We start from the raw sequence: 27,424 nt of genomic DNA, 5'->3' as shown, positions 1-27,424 counted from the left end.
TAACCGTCGAGTTTCCGAGGAGAAATATTGTATATCAAGCAGTCCTGATGCAATCATAGTCTATGGTCAGCAGCCAGCAAGATCATGATCCACCATCAAGATCGGATGCCATTATAGTCCACAGTCATTGTCCACTGCTGCCATCAGGATCCACCATCAGCTGCTAGCTGGATCGTGGTCCACCACCATTATCAGATGCCAACACGATACAGAATCTGCCAAACTTGATCCACCATTACGATCTCTGATACGCGATCTACAGATTATAGTCCACGATGTGGCCGCAGCTGCGGCCCTGGATCTGCAACGATAAGGCAAAGGGACTCTGGGGAAGAGGTCAAGTCAGTAACATGTATTGAAGACAAACATGATCGAGATCAAATGTTTATTAAGTACAAAATAAAATTCATGATATTGTTCAATGGCAAATAACAAGCAGGAAGATTTCTGCTGAATTAAAATTATACTTTGACACATTACAGAATATTACAAATCCCAGCACAGATACATATAAATACTCAATTTGCCAATCAAAGACAGTGCCAATAACTTGGCAATGCAGACTGTGAACACTGCGCCCACAAAGATACACACGGTGAGCTACGTACAGGCTATACTGTGACACACACTGACAAATGATATTAATACCTCTCTACTAGCTCCAACAGGTTTCCTTCACCTGCATCATCTTCCACTTCCCTCTCCACTCGCTGAAACGTTTTCAAGTAATGTTTCCTGACAGAACCAACGTCATTACTGATGCAGACTGCGTCACAGACCATCTCGGCATTTCTCTCTCCACAAACAACCACACAGCTTGTTTCCCTGGCTGAGACCTCGGAGCTGCAAGAAGCTTCATTTACCCTCTTTTTTTCTCAGCACAACAAAAACCTCTCATCTGTCAGTAGTACATAGAAACAGTTATGAATCTCTGTTACGTGTTGTCAATCTAAATGGAAAAGTTAACAAGCAATAAGCAACAAGTATCGTTCATATCACCAGGATAATGAGTAAATACATCCATGAAAGTGACATTGTTCTTGACACTGGCAGACCTGCCTGTTTCCAACATTACCTTAAAACACAAATTACATGCAGGAATAATATTTTACAAATTCTTATATAAACACTCCCAATATCTGTTTCTTATTAAAGCATTGTTGTAGTTCTAAGAATATTCATTTCAATTTGTGTCTGCTAGTAAGAATGCTTAAAGAAGAAACTATCAAGGTGTGTTTTCAGGTTTCAGTCTGTATCAGATGTGTGAAAACACATGCAGCAACAAGTGGCTGAGGTTTATGAACCATGAGCCTGCGCATAGACTGGATATGACTGGATTGTAATTTACAGATAAAGGGCTACAGATACAGCAAAGAAAAACATAACAAATGTATATTTTGCTTGAGTGTAAGTGTACAGCTGAGTGGCTGTTTAACTAGAAATGTCCTAATTCTAATGGCAAATATTAGATTGCTATGTGCACCAGGCACCACTTGGTGTCACCTAAACCCACCCAAACAGACCAAAGCATAAACAGTTTCAAAACTTAAACAACAAAATACAGTTTACCAGCAACTGTAACAAGTATATAGCAGTTAATAATACATTACCTAAATAAATCTGTGATATATTTAAAGCAGTGAATCAAAGATTTATAATTGATTTCCCGTACCTCAATGGTAGCGACAATAAAAACTGACTGTGAAACTGCAACTCATGCACCAGCATTAAGGCAGGACTGAACACATTTTCTTCAATAAATCTGTACATAATGCCATACATTTCTACCATAAATGTGTGGTTAGACAATAAGAGCTCTGCCAAGGAGGGTAAAAAAGACCCAATCTCTTTCATTTCCTTCCCTTCTTTCCTCTTTCACCTTGTCTGTTGGAAAGTACTTTCCAGCAAGGGGATGTAGACTGAGACAGACGTGCCATCCAAAAGGAGAAGTCGGGCCTTGTAAAGACTGGCACCGTTTGGCACAGTTAAATCATTTCAACATGCTCGCCCCCTTTGGTCTGCTGACACCATGTTTGTTAGAGATTATGAGTGATATTCTCACAGCAGGGAGACAAAGCCCCTGTTCAAACGTCCAGCTGGCCCCCTGTCAGGCTGAGGATCGGAGCTGGGCACAGGCGTAAGCTTCGCCGGGTTTGGTGGGAGGAGTCAGACAGGTCCATGCTGAGCTCATTCAGGTTGGGGATAGCATCGAAGGGAGCTGTCGACAAAATGCTGCTGTTGGCAACACGTCGGAAGACGAAGTGGAAGGGGGTAGCCTGTGGGCGGCTGTGGAGCTCAGCTTTGATCTTCTGAGGATAGGTGTCCGGTGCAAGTTGCTGGCTGCTGCCCTCCATCAGCAAGAAGAGGCCATAGTTCTGAGGGTCAGAAACCTTAAACTTCTGGGCACACAGCTGGCACACCTCCTCTACGCTGGCGTAAGGGCGGACCTGTAGAGTCTTGGCCGTGCAGCCACTGTCCAGCTCCTGCAGAGCCACCCGCAGGTAATTCTGAGGGAAGTAAGGAGAAAAACAATTAAACTAGGTGGAGGTTTATTACTGATAAAGATAATAATTCACCAAGACTTTTTCTTTGTTGGATGTCTTTTCAAAACAAAATAATAAAGGAGAAAAAAAGAAAAAAAAGGGTGTGTACAAAACAATATATAGATATATAGACATATTAATCGTCACTGTTAATCATTAACACGTGGAGTCAAGGTATGACCTACACAAACAACAGTTAATAAAACGAAGCAGTCATATGTCTGTATTGAGGACAATGACAGTTCAACATACGCCGTTATGTATATTTGTAAATTGTGGCAGAATTTTTTTTAGAGATGCATAAATAGTACTTTAGTAAGTAAGATAAAATTCTCAAAATATCTCAGATTTTATTTTGTCTTGAGCTGAAGTAGTCTTTAAATACAGTTGCAATCAGAAATATTCAACCCCCCAAAGATTTTAAGGATTTATCAATTAAAGTAGACAGAATCTTGTTCTTTGATCAAGATTCTGCTTCGGATGCCTTCTTTATGAGTTGAATGATAAAGAAGATCAACACGGAAAATGCATGATGTTGTATTTGTGTGTAGCAGTATATTTTGTTAAGATAGCCAAGTCACAATTATTCAACCCCTATATAATATTGTTGTTTTTAAAGCTGTCTGACAGTTTTTTTGTCCTAAAGTTGAGTTGAAACATTATTAAGCCTTTGGGAACTCTACACTGATCCTTCATTTGCTTCAGCTGTGATGCATATATAAACCCCACCCATGAAGGTATTCAAGGTGAGTTGCAATCATGGGAAAGACAAAGGAGCTTACACAAAAGCTGAGAGAGGAGATTATTTCATCACACCTGAAAGGCCTTGGGTAGAAGAAGAATTCCCCAAAAAATGATATTCCAAGAGACACAATTGGGAACATTATAAGGAAGTTTACAACTGATGGAGCAGCTTCAAACATGCCTGGCCGTGGAAGAAAGCCCAACATGTCATCAAGGACCCTCAGCAACTTAGTCAGAACAACTCAGATAAATCCCTGTGTGACTGCAAGACACCTACAGGATGACCTGATGAAGGCTGGTACAAGTGCTGCAGTGCCAACTATAGTTGGCACTGCACTGAATAATAAAGGACTTAATGGCCGGCTCCAAGACGCACTTAGATCTTGACCACAAGCAACATCAAAAGTCAACTAGAATATGCCAGGAGGAATTTGGATAAGCCTACAGAGTTTTGGGTGACAGTTCTATGGACTGATGAAACCAAACTGGAACTGTTTGGACGTATGGACCAGCGGTATGTCTGGCGTGTGAAAGGACAGGCTTATGACCAGAAGAATACCATCCCCATAGTCCAGCATGGAGGTTGGTCAAAGATGATGTTGGGCTGTTTTTCTGCGGCAGGAACTAGCAATCTTTATTGTGTACATGGCATCATGGATTCACAGAAATACCAGGCCATTTTAAAGAGGAATGTGATTGCTTCTGTTGACAAATTAAACCTTGGTGATCATTGGACTTTCCAGCAAGACAATGATCCAAAGCAAAATCTCCACCAAAGCTTGGTTGAGAAAAGATCCTGGAACGTCATTCACAGTCACCAGATTCAAATTTGATTGAAAATCTTTGGTGGGATTTAAAGAAGGCAGTTGCAGCATGGAAGCCTTCAAACATCACTGATTTGGAGGCTTTTGCACTTGAAAAATGGGCAAAGATTCCAATCGAGAGGTTGTCCGCACTTAACGAAAAAATTTTCAGAAGTTATAAAAGCTAGAGGATGCGCCACAAAGTACTGAAGCTGGGGGGTTGAATAATACTGCACATGCACATGTGTTGAAAGAGTCACATTTTTCATTTGAACTTCAAAGTTAAGTCAACTTCTGTTGTCAAAATAACTAAAATACGCATCAATAAATATCTTTTGTTGTTTGATGAGGTTTTTTTGTCATTTATTGTCATTATCTGTCATCCACAACACTTTAATGTCTATTGAGGTGAGGGGGTTGAATATTTCTGATTGCAACTGTATACTTATATAGTTCATATATAGACTATTTATACAATTGTGTGTGTTTTTACCTGAAAGTCATCAATGGAGGGAGCAGAGCGCTGGGTGGTGCGGCGCCGATGCCACTGGTGAAGTGTGTGTCTGGTTTCACAGCTCAGGACTCGAGCAGCTTGCTCCTCCTGGAAATTTCTGATCAGGGACATCGCTCCATAGGCGCTGGTCAGATAGTAACCACCTTGATAAGGACACACAGTCTTCATGAGCACAGAGGCTACTCCGACTCACTGTATGTACACTGTGAGCTGGAAAGTTTTGACAAAGGTTCGTACCAATCACCATCAAAACGTCTTTCACCGTTTCCTGTGGTGTCTTCTTTGATTGGCATCAACTGATTTCGTTTTAATAATGCACATGTTCATGGACACTTTTTTGCAGTTACAGCATTTTTAATGTGGTAAAAAGAGAACATTAAAGTCAGAACATTTTCTAGCACTGACACAGAGCTGTGGACGTAGGTATGGATATGTGAGACTACACAGAGGGGTAAGCAGAGTGTGGAGAGTGTGTGTGGGAGGATTTAACTCAGATACCTTCTCCATGAAGCTGTGAAGGGTCCAGCAGCTCCATCATGTAAAGTATCTCATTGTCCAGATGAGGCATATCACACTGGGCCAAAACATAGGTGAGCATCGGCAGGAAGTCGTCAGCACCATATAGACGACCTAAGACGCAGACACCAGGTTCATAAGATTTGTTTCTTTCACGATTTCCCCTTCAGATAACCTCATGCATGAATATTATTAACAGGTTATTGAGAAGTAGTAGAGTTTAGCCTGTGAGTATCTACCTGAATTGTCCTCCATGATGGTGTAGATGAGTTTGCACACTCTCAGCAGCAGTGTAACCTTCTTCTCTGGAGAGTACAGCTTACACATGGTCTGGAACTTGTGCTTGATCTTCTCAATAGCCACGTGATCCGGGGGCAGCATATCTTCGACACCCACATCTTGCGGCTGCCGTGCCTTGGCCAGTGACAAGTTCTCCTGCAGCTCCTGCCATGCTCCACTGCTTACCTGGAACTCCTGCAGGGCCGCACTCACTACCGGCTTTAAAGGCTTCAGCACGCACTTGTGCATGGCTTTCTCCAGGACCCGGTCTGAAGAGAGGAGGACGCTTTTTGATTAGGATGAAGTTATACTTTTAAACATTTGACTAGGCTTGTCATGATAACTACTTTTGTTGGAGGATATATTGTCGAAGAAATAATGGCGATAAACGATAATATTGTCATCTTAAAACTTTTTTGTGAACCACAGTCTCAGCGTCCATAGAAAGTCAGTTTCAGTCTCCCCCCACGAGTAAAACACAAATCAGTTCATTAAATCAAGGCAAAAACAAACACAAAAAAAGTCGGATCTTGGTTTTGCAGCTGATCTTCTCAAACCAGCAACTCAGGAAAGACAAGCGTCCATGTTGGAGTTGAATACAACAGTGTCTCTATACTCAATATGTATGTCAACGTGCTTTTGCAAAGGTAAAACAGTCGATCCTCTCTGACTCTCCTCTCCTATCCTTAAACTCATTGCTGTGCTGCCTAAGCCTCACTTCCGTTAAGTGGTTCAGAATATCCTTGGCTGTGGTTTGGGGTTGGTTTGGAGTATTGACTGATTGTGGGTGTGGACAACATGACTGAATGAACTCTGATAGGCAGGCGTGGACTATTTCTAAAAAAAACTATTTTTCTCTGTAATGTCTATTTTAAAGTAATTTCCTGTCAGTATTTCAGAGCTAATGCCGAGGTTGACTTTTCATTCTTTATTAGTCTAGTTGCGAACCCTGTCAGAAACAATAGTATCAGTCAAGACCCCACAACTTCCTGGAGAGTTTCATGGTCACTTGTAATGACATATTTGAAACCCAAGTTGATGCTGTTCACCATCTGCACACGTCACAGTTATGGAAGTTTAGTGTGTTGCTGTAGCTGGAGCAGTATAATGTGCACAGAGACCAGAGGTCTGTATCCACACAGCGACAGTGTCAACATCAGCTTTTACAAGCTCAGCTGGTGCAGTCTGACTAACGCACACTATGATATCATTACACAGACAGGATGGAGGCCAAACCACAGCACTGCTGAATAAGGACCATGTGTTGAGTGTTGACTGTGTGTGCTCCTGGCTATTCTCCAGAATTGGGGGAAGTCAGCAGTTTTTTATTTGTTGAGCACATCTGCAGACAGATGTAGAAATGGAGGACAGCCAGTAACACATCACATAAATGTAATTTTATTCCGCCTCTCCAGGCTTTAATGGAAGGTTTGTCCGCACCCAGCACCTCTGCTGGATTTGGGCCAGACAGGTGAGGTCGATTTTGAGAGGCAAAGCTCTCGTGCCAGCCTCTCACGCACAGCACATTCTCACTTCCTCATTCCACCACTACAGTCTGAGGGCTGCAGTAAGTAGGTGTCAAGCATGTTGAATGTATTTTTCTGTGTCTGATTAAAGGTGAACATTAAGTCATTCCTTTAAGCAACAAATGTCAGAACACTGTGACCAGCTTCTCCAGTGACCTGCTGGTTCTTTGTTTGCAGACATTTTCACAGCAGATATTTTGACTTGTATCAGCAGGAAAACCTCAGTTGCAAAAATTCCACACTCTGCATTAGGCAAAAGATTGAGAGCTATTCCGATCATTTAAATAGGAAGATGTGTCCAGATTTACACACATACATATTATAGTTCCTTAAAAAGTACTGTGTATTACAGACTTTTATGAGTGTGTCAGTATTTTCCCTGTGGTCATAAGATATTTCCTAAAAATCTACTTATCAGCCACAAAACCAAAACACATGCTATTTGCCACAAAGCGACACCTCCTCCTGCTGAATACAAACCTCTCTCATCATGCTCTCTGCCCTTTCCTTGCCTATAATACATATGGTACTGGACAATTGTCCCAGGGACATGAAACAAATAACCTGATACTCTTTAGTCTGTCCAGTGTCCATCTCTGCCTTCACTGCTACAGCATTAATTGATTAATGAATTTCTCTATAAGTTAACACATGCTACAAGTATTGAATACATTTTATATAATTTGTGCTAACTAACTATGTTATCTGGTCAGAATAATAATTATATGCATCTTTGTTTTGATTGAAACATGGCTGCACAGCAACCCTCTGGACATGACCACATTGGCCAATGGCCACTGAGTCCCGGAATCCAGACATACTACAGTATACGCTGAGGACTCCCCTGCTGTTGTCATAGTAGGAGTTTACCTGTGAGAGCTGTGCAGCAGCATCAGTGATCAACAAACAGCACTCACACAGATTGTTCTTTATCACTTCAGTAACACAAAATTTAAAAGGAAATATGTGCGATGTGTCACATTTGCTACAAGAGGAGAAATAAATGGACCTTGGTTGCATCCGATTTGTTGCAACTAATTTATGAGTGCCCGTTTCGAACCTTCAGATTGTAATGTTTTTGAGTCTGCTCAACTGCTAAACAGTTTGTTTTCCTAAATGTAGCCATATTTTTGGACAGGACAGTAAACCTGAACTGACAGCAAATCATTCAGAGCAGGAAATGTAAAAGCTCCATCCACCAGGTCCCCTTGTCATCAGTTTCGCAGACAGAAACACACAAAACCCGCAACTATACCAGGCACACACACAAACTGAAGGGCAAAGACATGTGTCCTTGGAGTATAAATAGCCTGGTGTAAACAGGAGAGATGTGTTTATTTGTCCAGTCACTGAACCAAGATAACGCTCCTGATACACAGACGCCTGACTTCCTCCAACTTAAAATAGTCTTTGTACATTGGGACATAAATGCAGCAGGTTGAGAGACTAATATTTCGGACTCCATTATTGATTTATTCACAAACATTTCATTTTCTCAACCACTCCATGATGAAGTGATCGCTTCAAAGAATCACAGAGTGAATGTTCTGGAAACACAGAGTTCCCACTTTGGAAACAAACTTATTTTCTTTCTTGTTTTAAGTTAGATGAAAACATATTTTCTGTACAGTGAATATGAAGCTAATCTAAGAAAAATTTGGAAACTAGAATGTCCCAAAATAACAAATGGGTGATCTGTTTTTCACTGCCTCAGCAAGGTTCCATTAAAGCAAGGAGAGCACGAGAGAGAGAGAGAGAGAGAGAGAGAGAGAGAGAGAGAGAGAGAGAGAGAACAACCTCAACAAAATGCAAAGAAAGACGGGGGCTTGCCTCAAATCCCCACATCCTGATTGGAGGGTTGGTATAAAAGAAGTGGACTGCATGTCTTGGCAGGCAGCCTCTCAAACTATCTGGGCTGGCCAGCTTCTGAGTTGAGGAGAAAACCCTCTCTGAGTCAAAATATTGTGCAACTATTCCCTGAACTAAAACTGCAGCAGTGCCCAGTGTGTTGCTCTGAAAAACAAGGCCACTCAGAAAACAGGCAAGAGATGGGAATCCGTGACAGGTGACATACAAACCATGAAAAACAATCCAATATTTTTGTCTTTTCTCACTCAGTTTTTGAATGTCTTTCTCTTTATTTACATGGGTGGCCTGTGATGGAAGTATTTGAGAGGAAAGTGTCAAAGTTTCACTGGATAATAAGAAATGTTGAGATGTTTCATCATCTAATTAAACAATTGTAAAGTATAATCTTGTGTGTAATTTTCTTTGGATTCTCTGTCGACATTTTAGACACAGAAATAAATGTCCATATCTAATCAGCCTCCTATTTCCAAAGCCCCTGATCCCTGCCCGACATTAATAAAAGACCTTACATCCTGTTCACTATGGGATGTTACTCTGGAAAAGACCTGATTCATAGCAGACGTCCAGAGCTAAAAATGTTAAAGACTGGTCAAAACTGACGCATTTGACATGATGTTCCCTGACTTTCAGTCCTTTTTGACATGTTTGGGTGGCAGAGATGGTGGCAGAAAGTGACAGCAGTGTCAATTAGGAATTAGGAATGTGAATTAATTGGAAGTTGAATTCAATTATTTAAATTTTTGCCAACAGAGGACAGGTTGAACAAGTGCACAGTTTTACAAGAGGAGGGAACAATGTCTGGACTTTATGGATCCAAAAACTCCCTGTGCTCCAAAGTTTGTGTTAATTCGCAGCGTAAAAAAATCTTTGATAGAATATAACCCTATGCTTCATTTATGAATTAAATACTGTCTAAAAACAACTTGGATTGTTTTCATGCCACTTCTGCTTACATGCTAATGGTCCTAACATTGGTCATTGTTTATTGTTATGGAACAACCATTGACCAATTTAACTTTGCAGCCTTTACTGATATTCATTTAAAGTTAACAACTATATCATTGAGTTTGCCTGTGTATCTGGTGGAACTTTAAACAGTCAATAAAATGGCTCGACACCATAACCTTGTCACCAGGTTGTCATCATGGGATCTTGGATAACAGTATCCTCTGAAACTAACAGCCATCTTGTTTTGCATGCTAAATCTGACACCTGACAACAAAAGAAGACACTCTTCCTCCTTATTCTAAGGATCTTACCCGTTTCCATAATGCAGCAGCAGTAGTCTTTCACTAGACCAGTGGTTCTCAACCTTTTTTCAGTGACGTACCCCCTTCGAAGAAAAAATTCTGCCGAGTACCCCCTAACCAGCGCAAAGCATTTTTGGTTGAAAGAAAGATGTAATGTGATTTATTAAGCCTTGTAATTAGACACATTCAAATTTAAAACTCCATCAATGTCAATAACATTGCTCATTTGTAGTGATCTCTCTTGAACTATTTCGACATAAAAAGATATAAAAACAACTAAAGACTTTTATTATTATCTCAATGTAAATAAAGATTTGTGCACCTCAAAATAATTATCAAATTAGAGTGACCTCTTTTGGGATCATAATAAAGATATGTTCTCAAACTGAACTCATGAACTTAATTATAGCTAAACACTTATTCCCAAAAAATAAATCATTAACTTAGTTTTAAATAAAAGATTAGCTCAAAACATATTTTTTTTTATATTTATCATCTTAAAATATCTTCTTTAAGGATCGAAAACAATACTGACAGGTAGCTTGTTTCCGTTTGTTTCGGGGAGGCTTTTCGCATCGTGTCTTGAGATGACCTGAATTCAGAAAGTTCCTCTTAAAAAACTCAGGTGGCTCACCAACATGACTTTCATGTTTTGTCTGGAGGTACCGCTGAAGATGTGGTGGCTAAATGCCACTGTTGGCTAATCTCTCCCCACAGAAAAAACCCAATCTATGTTATTGTTAATATTGTTGAAGTCTCTTTCTGTTATTTTATTGTGAAATATTTGCTCGCTTTAAGGTCATACAATTTCATTTCCCTTTTTGTACTACATGCTTTTATTTTGAAAGGGTACCGGTAGAGACGCAGACTTCTTGTTATGAATCATTAACTTCACAACGTAAAACTTTTACGTTATAGCGCCCCTCCGAAGAGGCACAAGCTCTCACGGTGTTGTTTAGGGAAGGCTCTCTGCTCTGGTTTCGCCTTCTTTGGTACTTGTCCCTCCGTGTTTCAGCAGCATTGCTGCTGCACTTCAACTCGAGTCCATTGTTGAAGTTTTCAAGGCAGGTGATGACAGGTGATGACAGGTGGCGTGTGCCAGGTTGGGTCAAACCATCGGTATGGGGGAGACTCTGTTTTTTTAGGATAATTAAATTGAAAAGCCTACTGAATATAAAATTTAGTTCATGAACTTGAATATTTTATTGAATATTTGTTAAATAACAATTTTTCAAGGATCTTTGAATGGATGCTAATTTTAAATATATTAAAAAAAAATCTCAAGTACCCCCTGGAGTACCTTCAAGTACCCCCAGGGGTACGCTTACCCCCATTTGAGAATCACTGCACTATACCTTTCGTAGAGAGAGCCACAGGGAACATCATAAAAGTAATGTCACAGCCAGAGCTGTCATTATAGTTAGTTTTGATAAGTGAATTGAACTTGATTGTTAAAATCACTGGGTTTCCCCTTTAATACAAGGACGACAAGTTTTCTAAAGTCCTCACTGCTAAAATATTGAAGTGAAACCTTTGTATGTCCATTAAACACATTTTTTGTGACTCTGTGTCTCTGACGTCACCCATTCACACTTCCTAAATATATTCACTAAATTATTTGCAAACACACACAGAAATCATCCCACCACCAGCACACCTTTGAGTTGAGGACGAGTTTATGATGCCTAAATGGCAAACAGGTTGAAAAGTTGAGCAGTCAGTAGGGTTGACAAATTCCGGGAATATTCAAAACTGGAAACTTTCCATGGGTATTAATGGGAATATACGGGAATATACAGGAATTAACAGGAATAAACTTGAAATTGGGTTGGTAATTTATAATAACTGTATTTACCTTGTCATATACAGACATAAATATAAACATAGGCTGATTTGAGCCCTGAGGAATCTTGGGCACCTGACTAAATGCTTCTGCATCTTTGTGTTATTCTTAACATGGGTCTTTGCACAGTATTTGCAAATGTACACAGCCTTTCCTTCTACATTGGCTGGAGTGAAATGTGGCATTGTTCTGTAAAATAAGATGAGAAAAAAGCTTGTAAAAAAAAAAAACACTAATGCAATGCTAGAGATATAAATAGTTGGCCAAACAAGTGGAATCATCTTTAACATTTTTTGATGGATAGATGAATAGAAATAGGCTAGATGAACAGATGAACAATCTTCAATCAGCATGCTTATATATATGTGTGCCCCTTTGCAACCCTAGCAGTTAAAGGATTATGCTCACATTGTTTGCCAGAATGAGGTACAGTGATATTTGAAGTGCATGAGCCATTCCTTAAAAAACTAGAAAAAGAACACTAAAGACCTAAGAACTAGAGCAAATGAGAGTAGAACAATTTGTCCTGGAACTTACCGATCTGATCTTCAGGAATTAGGCTCTCAATTGGCGGCTCCATTTCGGAGCTCTGTATCAGGTAGCTCTTCATTTGAGTAATAAACTGGCGGAGAGTCTGCAGCAGCTCAAGTCCAGAGGCGTAGCCCTGCCAGGCTTGGGTGCCTGCACCCTCTCCCATGTAGCTCAGGTAGTCCTGCACCAGACAGCCAAAGTATGATCCTTTGTCCCTGGACAGCTCTACAACCCTGCGGATCGCCCTCTTCTCAGGCGTCAGCAGTGAGTGGAAAACTCCGCTCATCTTGCGCAGTTGCCCTCGCAGGGCCTTTTGGAGGACCAAAGCGCTGGCACTTGGGCGACGATTTGTGCGATGTCCGGGAGGCACCATAGTCAGGTCCTGGTCTTGATCACTCTCAAGGCTGACGCCATAGTCTTGCTCTTCTTCATCCTCGTTGTCATCATCATCATCATCTTCCTCCTCCATGCTGCCATAAGGCAATTGGGATGGGGGGAGGGAGAGGGGGAGGTGTGTGTTAAATTCAGCCTCAGTAGGGAGGCTAGGGTCATGCAGAGGAGGAAGGAAGAATGCTGAGGACTGATAGAAATCCAAAGAATCTGATGAATCAGTGGAGAGGCTCATGTCGCTCAGCCGCTGGCCACCTCCACTACATTCCTCACCTGCTTCTTCTTCTTCTCGCTGCTTTTCTGCCTGCTTGCTGGTTGTCATCATTGAATGTTCTGGAGCACTGCTGGACACTTGAACAGTGGTTTTGGTAGCATTACACTGAGACAGTTTGGCCCGCATGAGGGCCTTCTCAATAGTCTGCTCCTCCAGTGCCAAGTGGCACTGAGCATCCTCCTGGCTGGATGATGGTGACAACTTGCCCCGACGTGGAGAGGAGGAGAGAGAAGTTAGAGAAAGGGGCAGGGAGGGCCGGGAGATGGATATAGGGGAGCTGATGTTGAATCTCTTGGGAGGGGAGGATGAAGGGCTGATGCTTAGTGAGGAGCCCAGACGAGACAGGAGGCTGCTGCCCCTCTCTCTCTCCTCAACCTTCTCCTTGGGGATGTTGATCCAGGAGATCTTCTCTGGCATGCTGCGCTGTCTGACAGGGGGGGCTGAGCGCCGTGACACAGAGCTTGGTAGAGGTGGACGAAGGGGTGGGGCCCGAGACACAGTTAGCTTCTGACCGCAGTTGGCTTGACTGTTATCTGCTTGTAGCTCTGTGTTTCTGAGGAGGCTGTGCAGTTCGCTTTGACCCGACTGGCTTCTGTCACTGTGATTTGAGCTGCAGACCTGAGGACTGCTGCCACAACAGGGCTGAGTATTCTGGCTGGTTTCTCCGTTGTTGCTAATAGATTCCTCCCTCTGCACCTGCTTTGCTATGCCAGAGGCGGTGGCACTTGAATCGCCGTCTGGTTGGTGGACCTTTATGAAGAGGGGGTTGATGAAACACAGCGCTCCGTTAGATTGGCAGCACTCAAGCTCAGATGGGGTGCGAGTTTGAAGCTGTGGGCGCTCTGGGGCCGCAGCGAAGGAGACTGGTCCCTGAGTAGTAGAAGGTGGTCTGTTGGGAGCTCCTTCCCCTGACAACAAGACCTTTCTCCTATGGCACAACTGAGCGGCCCAGAAGCCTGGATGAGATAGTGAGAAAAAAACTGTTGATGACAAACCATACACAAGTTTCAAATTTAATATATTTGGTTATTGTCTGATCACCAGGGGTAAACATTGCCATGATGAATAATATAGTGGTACGTGAATTGAGGCCCTAATTATCTTTTAACAAACCTGGATAAAAGATTTGGTAGATGCCGCTCACAAGCCTTCTGACCAAATAATATACTAAACGCAAATTCCAGTTATTTTTAGTAGGTCACTCAATAATTGTAAAAGCAATACCTTGTATCCCTGAGAAACACCAATAAGATAAGGCATGAACAGTAAATTCAGTTAATTTGGTTTGGTAAGCACCACAAATCAAATTATTATATTGTAATTACTCAACTAAACTTTAATTACAATCTTAGTATTCTGACCAGATAAAGTGAGTAGCTTTTGACTTTCTGCAAAAATATGTTAATGAGATTAGCCCACCTCATAGAATCACTGAAATATGTCAGAATTATGCTCAACTGAACTCCTTAGTGATGACATCTTCACAATATGTCAACTATTGGAGCTGCATTTCACTGCAAAGCCAGAATAATGCTACACATACATTATATGTTATATGTATATATATATTTATAAACCTCTGGTTAAAGGGGGGCTGCTCTACCCCCTGAGCCACTGCTGTGTGTGTGTACACACATAGATAGTTAAAGTAGTAGTATACCCTGTTAGCTAATACATTTTTTAGCAAAATATTGAAATATAAAGTATACTATTACAGCCATACTATTTCATGTAATGGTCTCATGTTGTTCTCTTGGAAGCTGACAATTTTACTCAAAGCAAATCCTGCAAATTTACAGTGAGCAAGTGTTATCTCTCTCATAAAATCTTTAAATACTAATGCAGACCAGGAGGCTCAAACTTTTCCAAACAAACACGTAAGAGGAAAATAGAATCAAACAACATTAACACAACCCTTTGTTGACCCTTTAGACTCCATGCTGTGCTAGACAAAGCAAAACAAGAAACACACACACACACACACAAGTGGAAACAATACCACATGAAGAATACCAGTGCCAGACACAGAGCAGCTCTTCAAATAACTACAGTGCAGAAGAGAGGATAACAATACTTACTGTGGTCCCAAAGCTGCCTTACACACAGACGAGATGTTGATCGCACACTCATTCAAACTTTGTACAAATGTGATGGTGCTGCAGAGGACACACTGCTGCATCTACACTGGCTTCTCTAGCTCACCCACACTAAATCTGTGTTGTGACTCACTCATGTTGATGTGTTTCTGGGCGGGATATTAGCACAGTGCTCCCGCCTCTCTCCCTCCCATCCAGCTCAAGCTGCATGGTCAGTTGTTCTCTCGCTCAACGGCACAGGGACAAACATTTTTCCTGTTTCCCTGATTTCTCTTGTTAACCCTCTCATCTATTTTGTCTTTTACGTTTCCCTTTGCTACATACTCTGACTTTATTAGTTATTAAGTTGCCAATACAATGTTTTCAGATAGAGTTGTGATAATTTATAATAGATCATTTCTTTTAACTTCTAATTTTGCATAATTCATACAAGCATGTTCAAACAAGTATGTGCAAAGCAAAGCACTACACTGCTCCAGTCAACACACGCACACACACACGTTTGTACAGCTGTCTTAGTGAGGACACTCATTGGCATAATGCATTCCGTAGCTCCTTACCCAAACCCCTCACACTAAATGCCTAACCCTAACCCTTAAACTAACCTAAATCTAACCCTAAAACCAAGTCTTAACAAAGTGAGGACTGTCAAAAATGTCTTCAATTGTTGGTTGTAGACTCAAACTGGTCCTCACAAAGATAGCCACGCACGCAAGAGCTGGAGCAGCCGGGTGCAGCAGACAAAGGCAGGAATGATGTAATAACTCTACTGCGGGGATCACGTGATCATGTTTACAGCACCCCAAAACCATTGACGGCTCTTATCACCACAAACTGTCTTAACATCTTTGTCGGTGTCTTAAGACACCACTTTTCTATGTTTTTTTAATTTTTCTTCTGCTGGGCTTAGAAGTGTCATCAACCCCCCCACTCGCTCACGGTGAATCCAGTGGGGATCACCTGCTGTGTTCACAAATCAAATTCTAAATTCATGAATTTCTAAAGACTTTACACTAGGGGACCAGGTGGAGAGAGTCTGCAGAAACTGCGGAGCCTCTCACTTTGATATTTGCGTTCACACATGCACCTCCTCCAGAGTTCAGTGCAACTAACTGAAAGCAGCTATACAGAGACAACGTCAGAGTCAACTTTAGTGTAAAGTTATTCATATTAACATCCGAACGACCTTTTAGATCAACTCTTCACTGCTGTTCAATTACCTTCACAGACACAAAACCTACTGTTGTGTCACTGTACTATGACAGGGGCCGATTTGCGAGTGAACAAGAGACACTGAGGAATACAAAAGAGAGAATGCATGTCTGTTCAAGACCACACCAAAAGGGAATTTCCACCAATCATTGTCTGTCCCTTTGAACTCATAATTACTGTGAAAGACACTGGAAGTTAAGCATATATCTGAGTCACAGACAAATGGCCTAAATGGACACAAATCGGTGTGAGCACCCACACCATTTTTACATCAGCTAAATTAAGTAAAAAAAGATACAGTATTCCTTTGAGAAAGCAGGTATAAAGCAAAATCAAGGCTGTAAGTGGCAATTTGAGGGTTCAACTATTTTTGTGCCAACAAAATGAAGGCACTTGGTTGTCCAAAATGAATACATTTAGGATGAAAAAAATTAGAAAAATTGCTTTAAATTAATTTTGTTTAAAGAATCTTTGAGAACAATCATGTTGTAACATTTCATCTTGTCTAGTGTACAGTTAATGTACTGAGGACAAGAATTTACTTTGCTGGGTTTTATATATAATTTTCTCAAACCAAATTAACAAAAGTCAATACTTTAACTGGAGTTAATAGAAGGCTTAAGAAAATAGATTCTATCTATTTCTCTGAGATTTATAATGATTGGATGAATTGCTTAGAGTTATGAGCAATTTATTGCTAAGCCCCAGCCATGGCGACTTTTTGATTCAAAGATTGATTGATTTAAAATCATAGAAAAAATAAATTGTCCACCAAGCCTGAATACGAAATTTGCCATTGAAGTTGAAATAACAAAAAGTTCCATTCATTTGACTGCTTTCTCCTAATTAGCAAAACTCTTTGGGGCTTTTTTGTAGACCACACTGAGCTGGAAACATTTCAAGTCAATCTATTTCCACAGCCAAAAGCACTTTTTACCAAACTGCAATTCAAGCCTCATTTTCTAACCCCAAAAAACTCTTCTCCATCTTTTCCAACCTCCTCAACCCTCCCAGTCCCCCTCCTCCTTCCTCTCTTCTACCAAGCCACTTTGTCAACTACTTTACCAAAAAGATAGATGACATACGCTCTTCATTTTCTGATCCTCCTTCTATAACCACACTTCCAACAACTTCATCTTCATCCCCTTCGCTCTCCTCTTTCACCCCTCTGTCTCCCAATCAAGTTCTGACCTTGGTAACCTCCGCCCGCCCGACCACCTGCCCCCTTGACCCCGTCCCTTCTCACATTCTCCAGTCTATTGCCCCTGACCTTCTTCCTTTTCTTACCCATCTAATCAACACTTCCCTGTCAACTGGCTGCTTCCCTAATTCTCTGAAGGAGGCAAGAGTAACTCCTCTCCTGAAGAAACCCACTCTGGACCCGTCTGAAGTAAATAACTTAGTAAATATCTCTCCTTCCCTTTGTTTCCAAAATTCTTGAGCGTGCTATCTTTAATCAACTTTCCTCCTATCTTAACCACAATAATCTTCTTGACCCTCACCAGTCTGGTTTCAAGGCAGGTCACTCAACTGAGACTGCCCTCCTTGCTGTCTCTCAGCAGCTTCACACTGCTAGAGCAGCCTCTCTCTCCTCTGTCCTCATCCTTCTAGACCTCTCTGCTGCATTCGACACAGTGAACCACCAGATCCTTATTTCCTCCCTTCAGGACCTCGGTGTCTCAGGCTCTGCTCTCTCCCTGCTCTCTTCCTACCTCATTGAACGCACTTATAGGGTAACTTGGAGAGGATCTGTGTCTAATCCTTGTCCCCTCACTACTGGGGTCCCTCAAGGTTCTGTCCTTGGTCCTCTCCTCTTCTCTTTGTACACCAACTCCCTCGGCTCTGTCATTCACTCACACGGCTTTTCCTACCATAGCTATGCCGATGACACCCAACTAATCCTGTCTTTTCCCCGATCAGAAACACAGGTAGCAGCACGAATCACTGCCTGTCTGACCGACATCTCTCAGTGGATGTCTCAACACCACCTGAAGATTAACCTTGACACGACTGAACTACTTTTCCTTCCAGGGAAAGACTCTCCCATCCACGACCTGACTATTAACTTTGACAACTCTGTTAACCCCCACTCAGACAGCTAGGAACCTGGGCGTAACACTCGACAGCCAACTCTCCCTTACTGCCAACATTACTGCAACAACACGGTCCTGTAGATTCATGCTGTACAACATCAGGAGAATACGCCCCCTTCTCACTCAGAAGGCGGTGCAGGTTCTGGTCCAGGCTCTGGTCATCTCACGTCTAGATTACTGTAACTCCCTCCTGGCAGGTCTACCTGCTACTGCCATCCGACCTTTGCAGCTCATCCAGAATGCAGCAGCTCGACTGGTTTTTAACCAACCTAAATTCACTCACACTACTCCTCTCCTCCGCTCCCTTCACTGGTTACCAGTGGCTGCTCGCATCCGGTTCAAAACACTAGTACTTGCGTACCATGCTGTGAACGGATCCGGTCCAGTCTACATCCAGGACATGGTCAAACGTTACACCCCACCCCGTTCACTCCGCTCTGCTTCGGCCAATCAGCTTGTTGCTCCCTCACTGCGAGCTAAACACTCATCAAAAACACGACTGTTTTCCATCCTGGCTCCTAAATGGTGGAATGAGCTCCCCATTGACATCCGGACATCAGAAAGTCTACACATCTTCCGCCGAAAACTAAAAACACACCTCTTCCGACTTTACCTTGAATAAAAAAAAAACAAAAAAAAAAACACAAACAACTTTTTGAAACTAACACTTTAGTAGCACTTAAATGGCATTTACTTATAGCACTTTGTAGTTTTGCTTTATTTGAAGAAATTGTACTTTCTTGATTCTTGTCGTCCTTGGTATGTACCCTCAGGTTTGAATGCACTTATTGTAAGTCGCTTAGGATAAAAGCGTCAGCTAAATGAAATGTAATGTAATGTAATGTAATGTAATGTGTGAGGGGCATGGCCCTCCAATTATTGCAATTTGTGCTTCAATTACAGCGCCACCATCTGGCTGATTGAGCTCATGATTCTTGGGTGGAATTCCCACATCCTCTCTACTACTTCAGTGACTAATTATGTCTGCTCTTTTAGGAAATAAAAACTTACTGATAACATGTGCACTTTCATGTGACTCACTAAAAGTGACTGAAAACTTTTGAGAACTTCGAATAAAATGGTCATGTTCTGTGTTCATGAATGTAAAAAGGTCAAGGGCTTTAACAGTCTGGGTGAAGCAGAAACTCCAGAGGTGTTTAGCTAACACCTAAGTTAATACCCAGCAAAACATCACATATCTGGGCCTGGATAAGGCTTTTGTCCCTCAGGGTGAGACACTGAGCCTTGGCATGCTAGTTAATGCTTTGAGGAGGGTTGACCTTGAGCTTACGAGTGTCATGCCAGAGGAAAAATATTCGACAGTTTTTACACACAACAGATGTGGAATGACAATAAAACAGTGCAGAATCTGCACAGGGATTAGCCAAGTACACAAATTAGTTTGGCTGCAAAAGGTGGTGTAGTCTGTAAATGCAAAAAGAAAGGATTTATGATAAACTCACAACCTTATACAGTGATACTATGCATCTCTACACATAAATTCCTACAGTATACTCTCATAGGATTTATTAGATTATATAGTAATCCTCTCCCTGACCTATGATCATGATTTATGATGTACATTGACATACCTGCTGGTAACATCACCCATACTATGTTTTGTGGCAATTCATTTCCACATGTAAATTGCAAAAGGACTTTTAGTCAATCGTCTACTTCCTCCTTGTATGATTGCCCCCCCAAAGATACAATATATTAAACCACAAACCTGATCCAAGTTTAGCAACCTCCTCAAGATCTGCAGATGTTCTGGCTGAAGCGATAGCCTCTGGAAGCTTCAGAGTGAAGGGCAACACATCCCTAGGAAAAAGGAAAAAGATAGAGTGAAAGTTAAAAAAACTGGTGAAGGAAAAAGTGGGTGAAAACTGGTAGGACCGAAAACCTATTCCTAGAAGTGTGTGAGTGAGTCACTGAGTAGTAAAAGAGAAGTGAGACTAGGTTATTGGGCGGAGGGTGAAATGTTCCTGCTGCTTCCCTTACCTCTAATTAATTAACAAGACCTTTCCGAGGTTTTACATCGTAGTTTACACAAGTTTCCCCCATGAACACTTGAGTGATCAAAACTAAAACTTATACCTAAAGATTTCTGAAGGATACAGTCTCATCTCTCTGTGAAAACTGGACACTTTAAATTTTTAAATGACACTGAACTCTAGAGAACATCCAGACATTCTCCAGATGGCTGTATTGTGAGAATACAAATGTCTTAGTGAGAGAGCCTCTTGATATTCTGCAGTTTCCCTGGCCTGCTCTCTAGGAGAACTCTCACTCTTACATTGTCTGAAGAAGGCGATGTGAAAATACAGCAGTAGCTCCTCCCTGATTCACAATGACAGATTGGGTGTGTTAATGACATTTCTAACAGGTGACAACTTTCTGTAGACAAAAACATGTGATCTCTTTATGCCTCAGATAACCGGATTATGGTTGTATACGAAACAGTGTTAAATACACAGGTTAAACATGGATCACATGAGTGGTTTGCTTTACTCTGTGTAATCCTTAGTAAGTATGAATGATGAAGTCACCTGCTGATGCAGCAGAAAGCCACAAGACGGAAAAGGTCTGCAAAGCTCAGGCCTGATCCCTCCAGAGAGAAAGCTGCAGGAACAAAGAAACAACCAAAATTATTATAAAATAATTAATCACAAGTGACTATTCACAATGACTTCATTCCTGTTAATATTTAACTTAATCTGATTAACCTTACACAAATAGGATAACTCTGTTAGTCTTTATGCAAATAATTACGGACTGTAGACCAGGTCTGAGGAACCTGTGGCGTCGAGGCTATATTCAGACCATTCATAGGTCCCAAAAAAACGTAACAACTCAGAAACAGAAAAATCTTCTCATGATTGCAAATACCTTTCTCTCGGATAATGTTTTTTTTTTTTTTTTTTTTACATAAAACAGTCCACTAACATGTCCTTCAGGTTGGTTTCCACTTGATGGGATGCCTGTCAGATCCAGGTCAGGATGCATAAAAATGTAGTTGTTACTCGTCATCGCTAAACAAAACTATTGGCGATGTCATGAAAAAAAAGTTGATGCACTTTCCAAAAGAAAAGGACAAAAAGTAAAAGACATCCCAGTGTGTCTATTGTAAAGGGATGCAGTTGCAGTGATGAAAAGTCACATCTCAGTATCGGTACAACTGAAAAGAAGCCTCTAAACTGGATAAGTTACAAAGACTCTTATGTAAAGTTAATGCTGTGGAGCTGCAATAAAAAAATTCGAACACAGCTTTTTGTTTCATGCCTGCAATGAAACAATAGACAAAACAAACACCACACAATTTGTTGTACATGGTATCGCTGCTGAGTTTGAGCTTTAGCCAGTGCAACTGGAAAGGGTTAACGCCAAGCAAACTCCTGCACTGCAAAAACATCTGAACACACTGGTGAGATTGTAAAACTCAGGCATTTAGGGAGAGGTTTCAGGATAGGAAAGGTAAAACTGTTTAATGCTCAACTTCTATAAAGTGTATTAAGGTCCTAAGGTTTTTCTAATTTTGAGGAGACATACACAGAAGTGTGTATCTGTTCGGCACAACCCACTGCTGTGAGTAGTTCTTTTATTAACTGTGTTACGACTGACAGCTCCAAACTTAAACGTCACTTACAATTCAATGTACACCCATTATCAGCAGTAGCTGCAGTGGGTGGTGCTTCCCACGCAGCACATATCTCCACTACGCAAGCATTAAGAAATGCAAGGCTGGTGCTGATGCAGTCAAATGTGAGAACGCAGGTACAACAGAGGACAGTACACATTAGTAATGTTTGGTTTAGGCCTGTGGAAATACCCAGTTTTCAAGAGACTGAAAATAGAACAGAGCAAAGAACAAAAGAACAACAAACGGGCTTAAAAGTGACAAAAGCTTTACTGTATTGAAACCTCAGACTCACTTAAGGATTTCCATGTGACTGCTTCAAAGAGACTATAGTACAGACAGGTACAAAAAGTATATTTTGGTATGTCTAAGGCATTTACATATAGCCTAGGAGGGTGTGCTTTTATTTGGTTGAGCTGCATCAAACCATCAAGAAATATAGTGCATTTGGAAGGTTTTCTCATCTTAGCATAATACTTTTTTGGAGTGTTTTGTAAAAAAATAAAGGCGTGTGTGGAGGAAACCAGGCACTGAGCATCGCTTTATTAACACCATACCTACAGTCAAACATGGTGTTGGCAGCATCTTTAATATTTGACAAAAAAATCTAAATAAATGTGCATTTCCAAACACCAATGTTATGGGAATATTGGAGGCTGGGTAATTGAGATATTTTTACATCAAATTATTGAAAAAGGAATTCTCATTAGTCCAAATGTATCGGATATCTCTCCCATAAATGGCTGCAGTCGGCCGCTTCTTCTCCTATGTCTCCATCTACATCAGCAACAGCTATCCCTTCCCAACCCTCTCTTGCAGCTTGAGCTGCTACGGCAGCAAGGGCTGAGGCATTGAAACATTAAAAATGTATGTACCATTCCGCCTTTCAACATTTGATTTGTTAAGTTTCTACATATTATGTTTTGCGAATATGTCTGGTTTAGATGGCCAGAGACTCTTCAATTGATAAAGGTTCGTCTGGATTGACAAAACATACTCATTCAAACTCTTCATCTCACGCATGATCGTGTTTTGATTCAGTGTGCACGGAGAAGAGGGTCCATCATCAATGTTTTGTTTGTTTGTTTGTGAGAGAGAGAGAGAGAGAGAGAGAGAGAGAGAGAGAGAGAGAGAGAGAGAGAGAGCTGTATGAATCAATGCACTGTGCACAGTTCTCAGTAAAACTAGCATTTTACACATTAGAAACAGTAAAGAAAAGTGAAAATCAATGTGGACTAATTTGCAGTCAATATGAAGTCAGAATGTTTGGTGACACTGTTTGATTGGAGTGAAAATGGGTTACTTTTGAACAAGTTTATTTTTGTTTATTCTTGTGTTAGTTAATAGTTATGTTACTGTTTAACTCTTATGGTGAATGTCAGTTTCACTAATTATTACAAACCCGGAATAGTTGGAGATGGAGAAAAAAAAAAAATGTAAGCAGGAGAAATACATACAATTTTCTCATTGCATTTAAAAACCTTAATTTGTGTATTCTGTATTTTATACCATATGTGTGCCTCAGTGATTAAGGCCTTTATGATAATTACAGGTTTCCGTATTAATGACAATGTCATGACCTCAAGTACTTTGTCCGAAATCTAGCTGCCTGGCTTTTCTAGCTCCGTAACTGAGACAAATATTTTTGTGTGTAATAAAGCAACTGCTGTGGGGTGGAGACAGGCTGCAAATGGATTTCCCCTGATCACTTACTAACTTCATTCAACTGTCTACTGCTCCTGTGGGAAATTTTTGAAGGAGGAAACCTGTTTGGCAGCCTTGTGTATTTCAAAGAACAAAAAACAGCAACATAAAAAAGGCATATGAACAGAGTTCCAAGATGCTCACTGTACTGGCTCTCCTTCACAGGGAAGTCTTTGACAGGAACTGCAGAGTCTTTGTCCATCCGAAGAGATATAACTTTCCTCTGCAGACTGGCTGACTTCCTCACCACAAACATCTGCAGGCCAGGAGAGGACATAAATCACAACATACAATAAATAAAGTTCCCTCTATACTGATGAACTGCATTGTTATTTTTGGAAATTTGTGAAAGATTTGTAAAATGCCAAGATTTGTTATTAGATACATCTATTATTTATTATCTCTAATGTATATGATTTGAAAATAAAAATAATAGTGGAACACTATTGATTGGTTCTTCTTGTTATAGTGAAAACATCAGTTACATATGACTTTGGTAGCTAATGGCTTTGACTTTTTGTCAAACTATACACAGATTCAGGATAAACACCATTGTTTTGTTTTTTGTGTGTGAGTGTGTTTGTTTGTTTATGTGTGTGTTTAAATGGGAGGGTGGACAAATATTCATAAGTTATTCTATACTTCAACTCTTCTATACAAGTCCAAATGTAAAGGATGAGGTCCCTCGACTCCCTCAATTTAATTGACAATTAAAGTTTCTTACAAGTAAAATATAATTTAAGAGGGTTTACATTAAACTGTATAAGGTATGTATATACATTACTCTGACATTTTAGGTCGGGAAGTTCGGTCTGGAGTCGCTCCGTTGAGGAGAAATTATGCCCGACCGGGCCAATCAGATTGTCAGGGCGGGCTTTATACGATGATGGACAGCTGATCAACGGTAACGTAATCAACCACGTCATCCCTTGGGTTGAATTCGTTTTCAACAAAGATGCCTGCCGCTGGAGAGCTGAGATGTGTAGATGCTGCCATTGAGTCTGTTTTAGAAGACATCGACAGCGCATTCATTTTGAAAGAGGAACACAGAACGTGGAGGCGACGCCAAAGCACCGCGCTAATCCCTATCCCGCCGGCGCTTGGCTATTCACACCGGACACTGAAGCGACGCTGAACCGCCGGGCAGCGCTAATAATATCACCCATTGATCCAGTAGATTAAAAGCATATACTTACTTGTTGCTCCAACATTAAGCAACATCGTCCCAACATGTGTCCTCCTTGGTGTTGTCTTTATACAACATGTTCCGAGGATCATACAACTCACTGCACTTCTCCACTTCAATTATTAATTTAATGTCATCCATGTTGAAGAACTTCGCTGTTTGCTCCGTTAAATGTCGGGTGTCGAGGGTAAATTACGTATTCTCCACTCAAGCCTATGTGGAGACGTTATTTTTACCCTCTTAAAATGTAGTTTTTCCTTACTCTTGTTGAGGATTAAGGGCAGAGGATGTCACTCCTTGTTAAAGCCCTATGATACATATTGTAATTTGTGAATATGGGCTATACAAAAAAATTTGATTGATTGATTGAAAAGGAAAAAATGAGTGGCCATTCTTTATCAGAATTCCTAACAAAAGAGGGTTTATAATATAATTCTGGACATGCCTTTTTTTAAGGCTATAGGTATCTGCGCACCTTATCACAACAACTCTACCAAACATACATAAATCTTCTGATCTATTGAGAAACATAGTAATCTGCTCTCATTGTTTGTTATATACTTGTGGTGGAAAAATAACTAAGTCTGGCTGAAACCTATGTTATGGTCTAAAAGTAAGTTTTATGATCTGTATATCTACATACATTTACAAACTCTCCAAAGAATGTATGACCCTCTGTTTTTAATGGTCTGAACTATGTATGACCTGAAAACTGTCAGACCCTTTAGACTTCCCAAAGAACTGAATGTATATCAATCAATCAATCAATCATGTGCTTATCTCCAAAGGCAACACATGTAAATCAGTTGTCTGTGTTTAGATAAATCTCTCCCTGGGCCTTCAGAACCAGTCTGGATTGGCTGAGAGAGATAGCCTTAGTCATCCTATATAAGATCATTGTATTTGACTGTCCTGCATCTTCGCTGAGATCCTTGTGGCTCTCTGTGTTGATCCTTTCTGCAGAAAGACCCTTATTAAATACACAAAGACAAATATGGTGTTCCAGCCTCTTGTATTTCCAGATTTCTATCAGAAGTGTTGAAGAGGAAATTGTAGGAGTGATGAAGGAGGATGGGGTTTATGGTGTTGTACTGTATTGCATTTTGTTTCTGGTGTTGTGTTTACTGTTTCTATGTGTGCTTGGTGAACTTTGAAAAAAGAGTGAAAGCATTGAATACAAGAAGCCGCAGTCGCTGCTGTTCCCTCACCCCTGTGGACTGGTTCTGTAGCATGACGGTGGCATCCTGGTGGCTGAGACACAGCTGTAACCACACAGCATGTGTATGCACCAGTCTGTCCAGAACACTTAGCCGGAGATGGAGGGAGTCGTAGCCCGAATCTCTCACCCGAGCTAGTCCCGGACCAATCCCAGCACAAGGTGATCCCTGCAGGAAGAGACCTGCCACCTCCTCACCCAGCCTGAAAACAAGGACACACCAGGATTACCTCTAAATTTTGTAACTAAGGCAACTGTTCACAGGATTAGAGTATGACGGAAATGTGATTATTCATTAGTTTATTATTTTGAATCTATTCTAATTAATCTGTATACTCCCTTCTGAAGAAAGGGGAAACAGTTATTTACCAAAGTGAGATTTGTGATGGACTTGATTATTGGAGTTTACAAAGATTGAACACATGCTCATAATGACTATTGCCATCAAAGAACAGAACAGAACATGTTCCTGCACAAGCACAGAAATTTTCCTGATTTACTCTGCCATTTGCAAAGAAAGGGGAAAGAAACTTGGCAGATGTAGAGCTAAGGACAAAATGGCGCTGTTATTGCTCCAGAGGAAGCTGCATGTGATTTGTGGCTCTGCACTATAATAAATTAACTAAAATATCTTCTCGGTTTCCTAATGATATAAATTGGCAGTGGTAGAAGTAGGATTAGTAGCAAAATGATTCAAACTTAAACCTTGTGAGTGTCATACTATTTTTAGCACTGGTGCATATATGTGTCAGTAGCATTCACTAAAAATAAACCTGTTCTAAATGATGCTGCATTATATGTAATCTAAACACAGGGCTTTAATCACACCGTTTATTTTATCGGTAAACAGTTGTAGTTGTCAATCAAAAGGAGGGACCTCATTATTTCCCCATCGAACTGTAGTAGAGTGGATGAATATAAATACAATAATCTACACTGTGAATGAACTGGTTCAGCTAACAGTAACTGCGGCGGTAACTGTGCAAAAACATGCTGTCACTACTTTCATTCCACGGCTATCATGACCCTATTTCTCAAACACCGACAGCTTAGAAGCAAACACTTTTTAGTAGTTAGTATCCGGAGTCCCTGCTGACTGTGTGTGGAAGCTGGGGGGGAAGCTAGCTGCTTCAGTGTAGCTTCAAGTAGTGGAATAAGCAAAGCAGTTCGGAAACAAGACCGGGGAACCACTGCGCTA

At 40.9% G+C, this 27,424-nt stretch overlaps 1 protein-coding gene across 3 annotated transcripts in view; it reads right to left on the bottom strand.

The window, feature by feature from the left end:
- Positions 1–371: 371 nt before the first annotated feature.
- The window catches only part of LOC133965936 (ras and Rab interactor 2-like), a 52,336-nt gene continuing 25,283 nt past the window's right edge, over positions 372–27,424 (bottom strand). The window contains exons 4-12 of one of the 3 annotated variants that reach the window (XM_062400546.1): positions 26,219–26,429; positions 23,969–24,080; positions 21,033–21,105; positions 20,213–20,304; positions 12,425–14,038; positions 5,360–5,668; positions 5,103–5,234; positions 4,584–4,747; positions 372–2,507 (exon numbers count right to left, since the gene is read on the bottom strand). In XM_062400546.1, coding sequence (XP_062256530.1) covers positions 2,085–2,507; positions 4,584–4,747; positions 5,103–5,234; positions 5,360–5,668; positions 12,425–14,038; positions 20,213–20,304; positions 21,033–21,105; positions 23,969–24,080; positions 26,219–26,429 — 3,130 coding nt within the window. In that variant the 3' untranslated portion in view covers positions 372–2,084. Of the gene's footprint in view, positions 2,508–4,583; positions 4,748–5,102; positions 5,235–5,359; positions 5,669–12,424; positions 14,039–15,160; positions 15,432–20,212; positions 20,305–21,032; positions 21,106–23,968; positions 24,081–24,614; positions 26,430–27,424 lie in introns of those variants that run through there. The other 2 variants (XM_062400547.1, XM_062400548.1) reach the window with 2 other exon arrangements.

The sequence above is a fragment of the Platichthys flesus genome, chromosome 12 (assembly GCF_949316205.1).
Source record: "Platichthys flesus chromosome 12, fPlaFle2.1, whole genome shotgun sequence".
Lineage (NCBI taxonomy): Eukaryota > Metazoa > Chordata > Actinopteri > Pleuronectiformes > Pleuronectidae > Platichthys > Platichthys flesus.
This window is presented reverse-complemented; position numbering and strand designations above follow the sequence as displayed.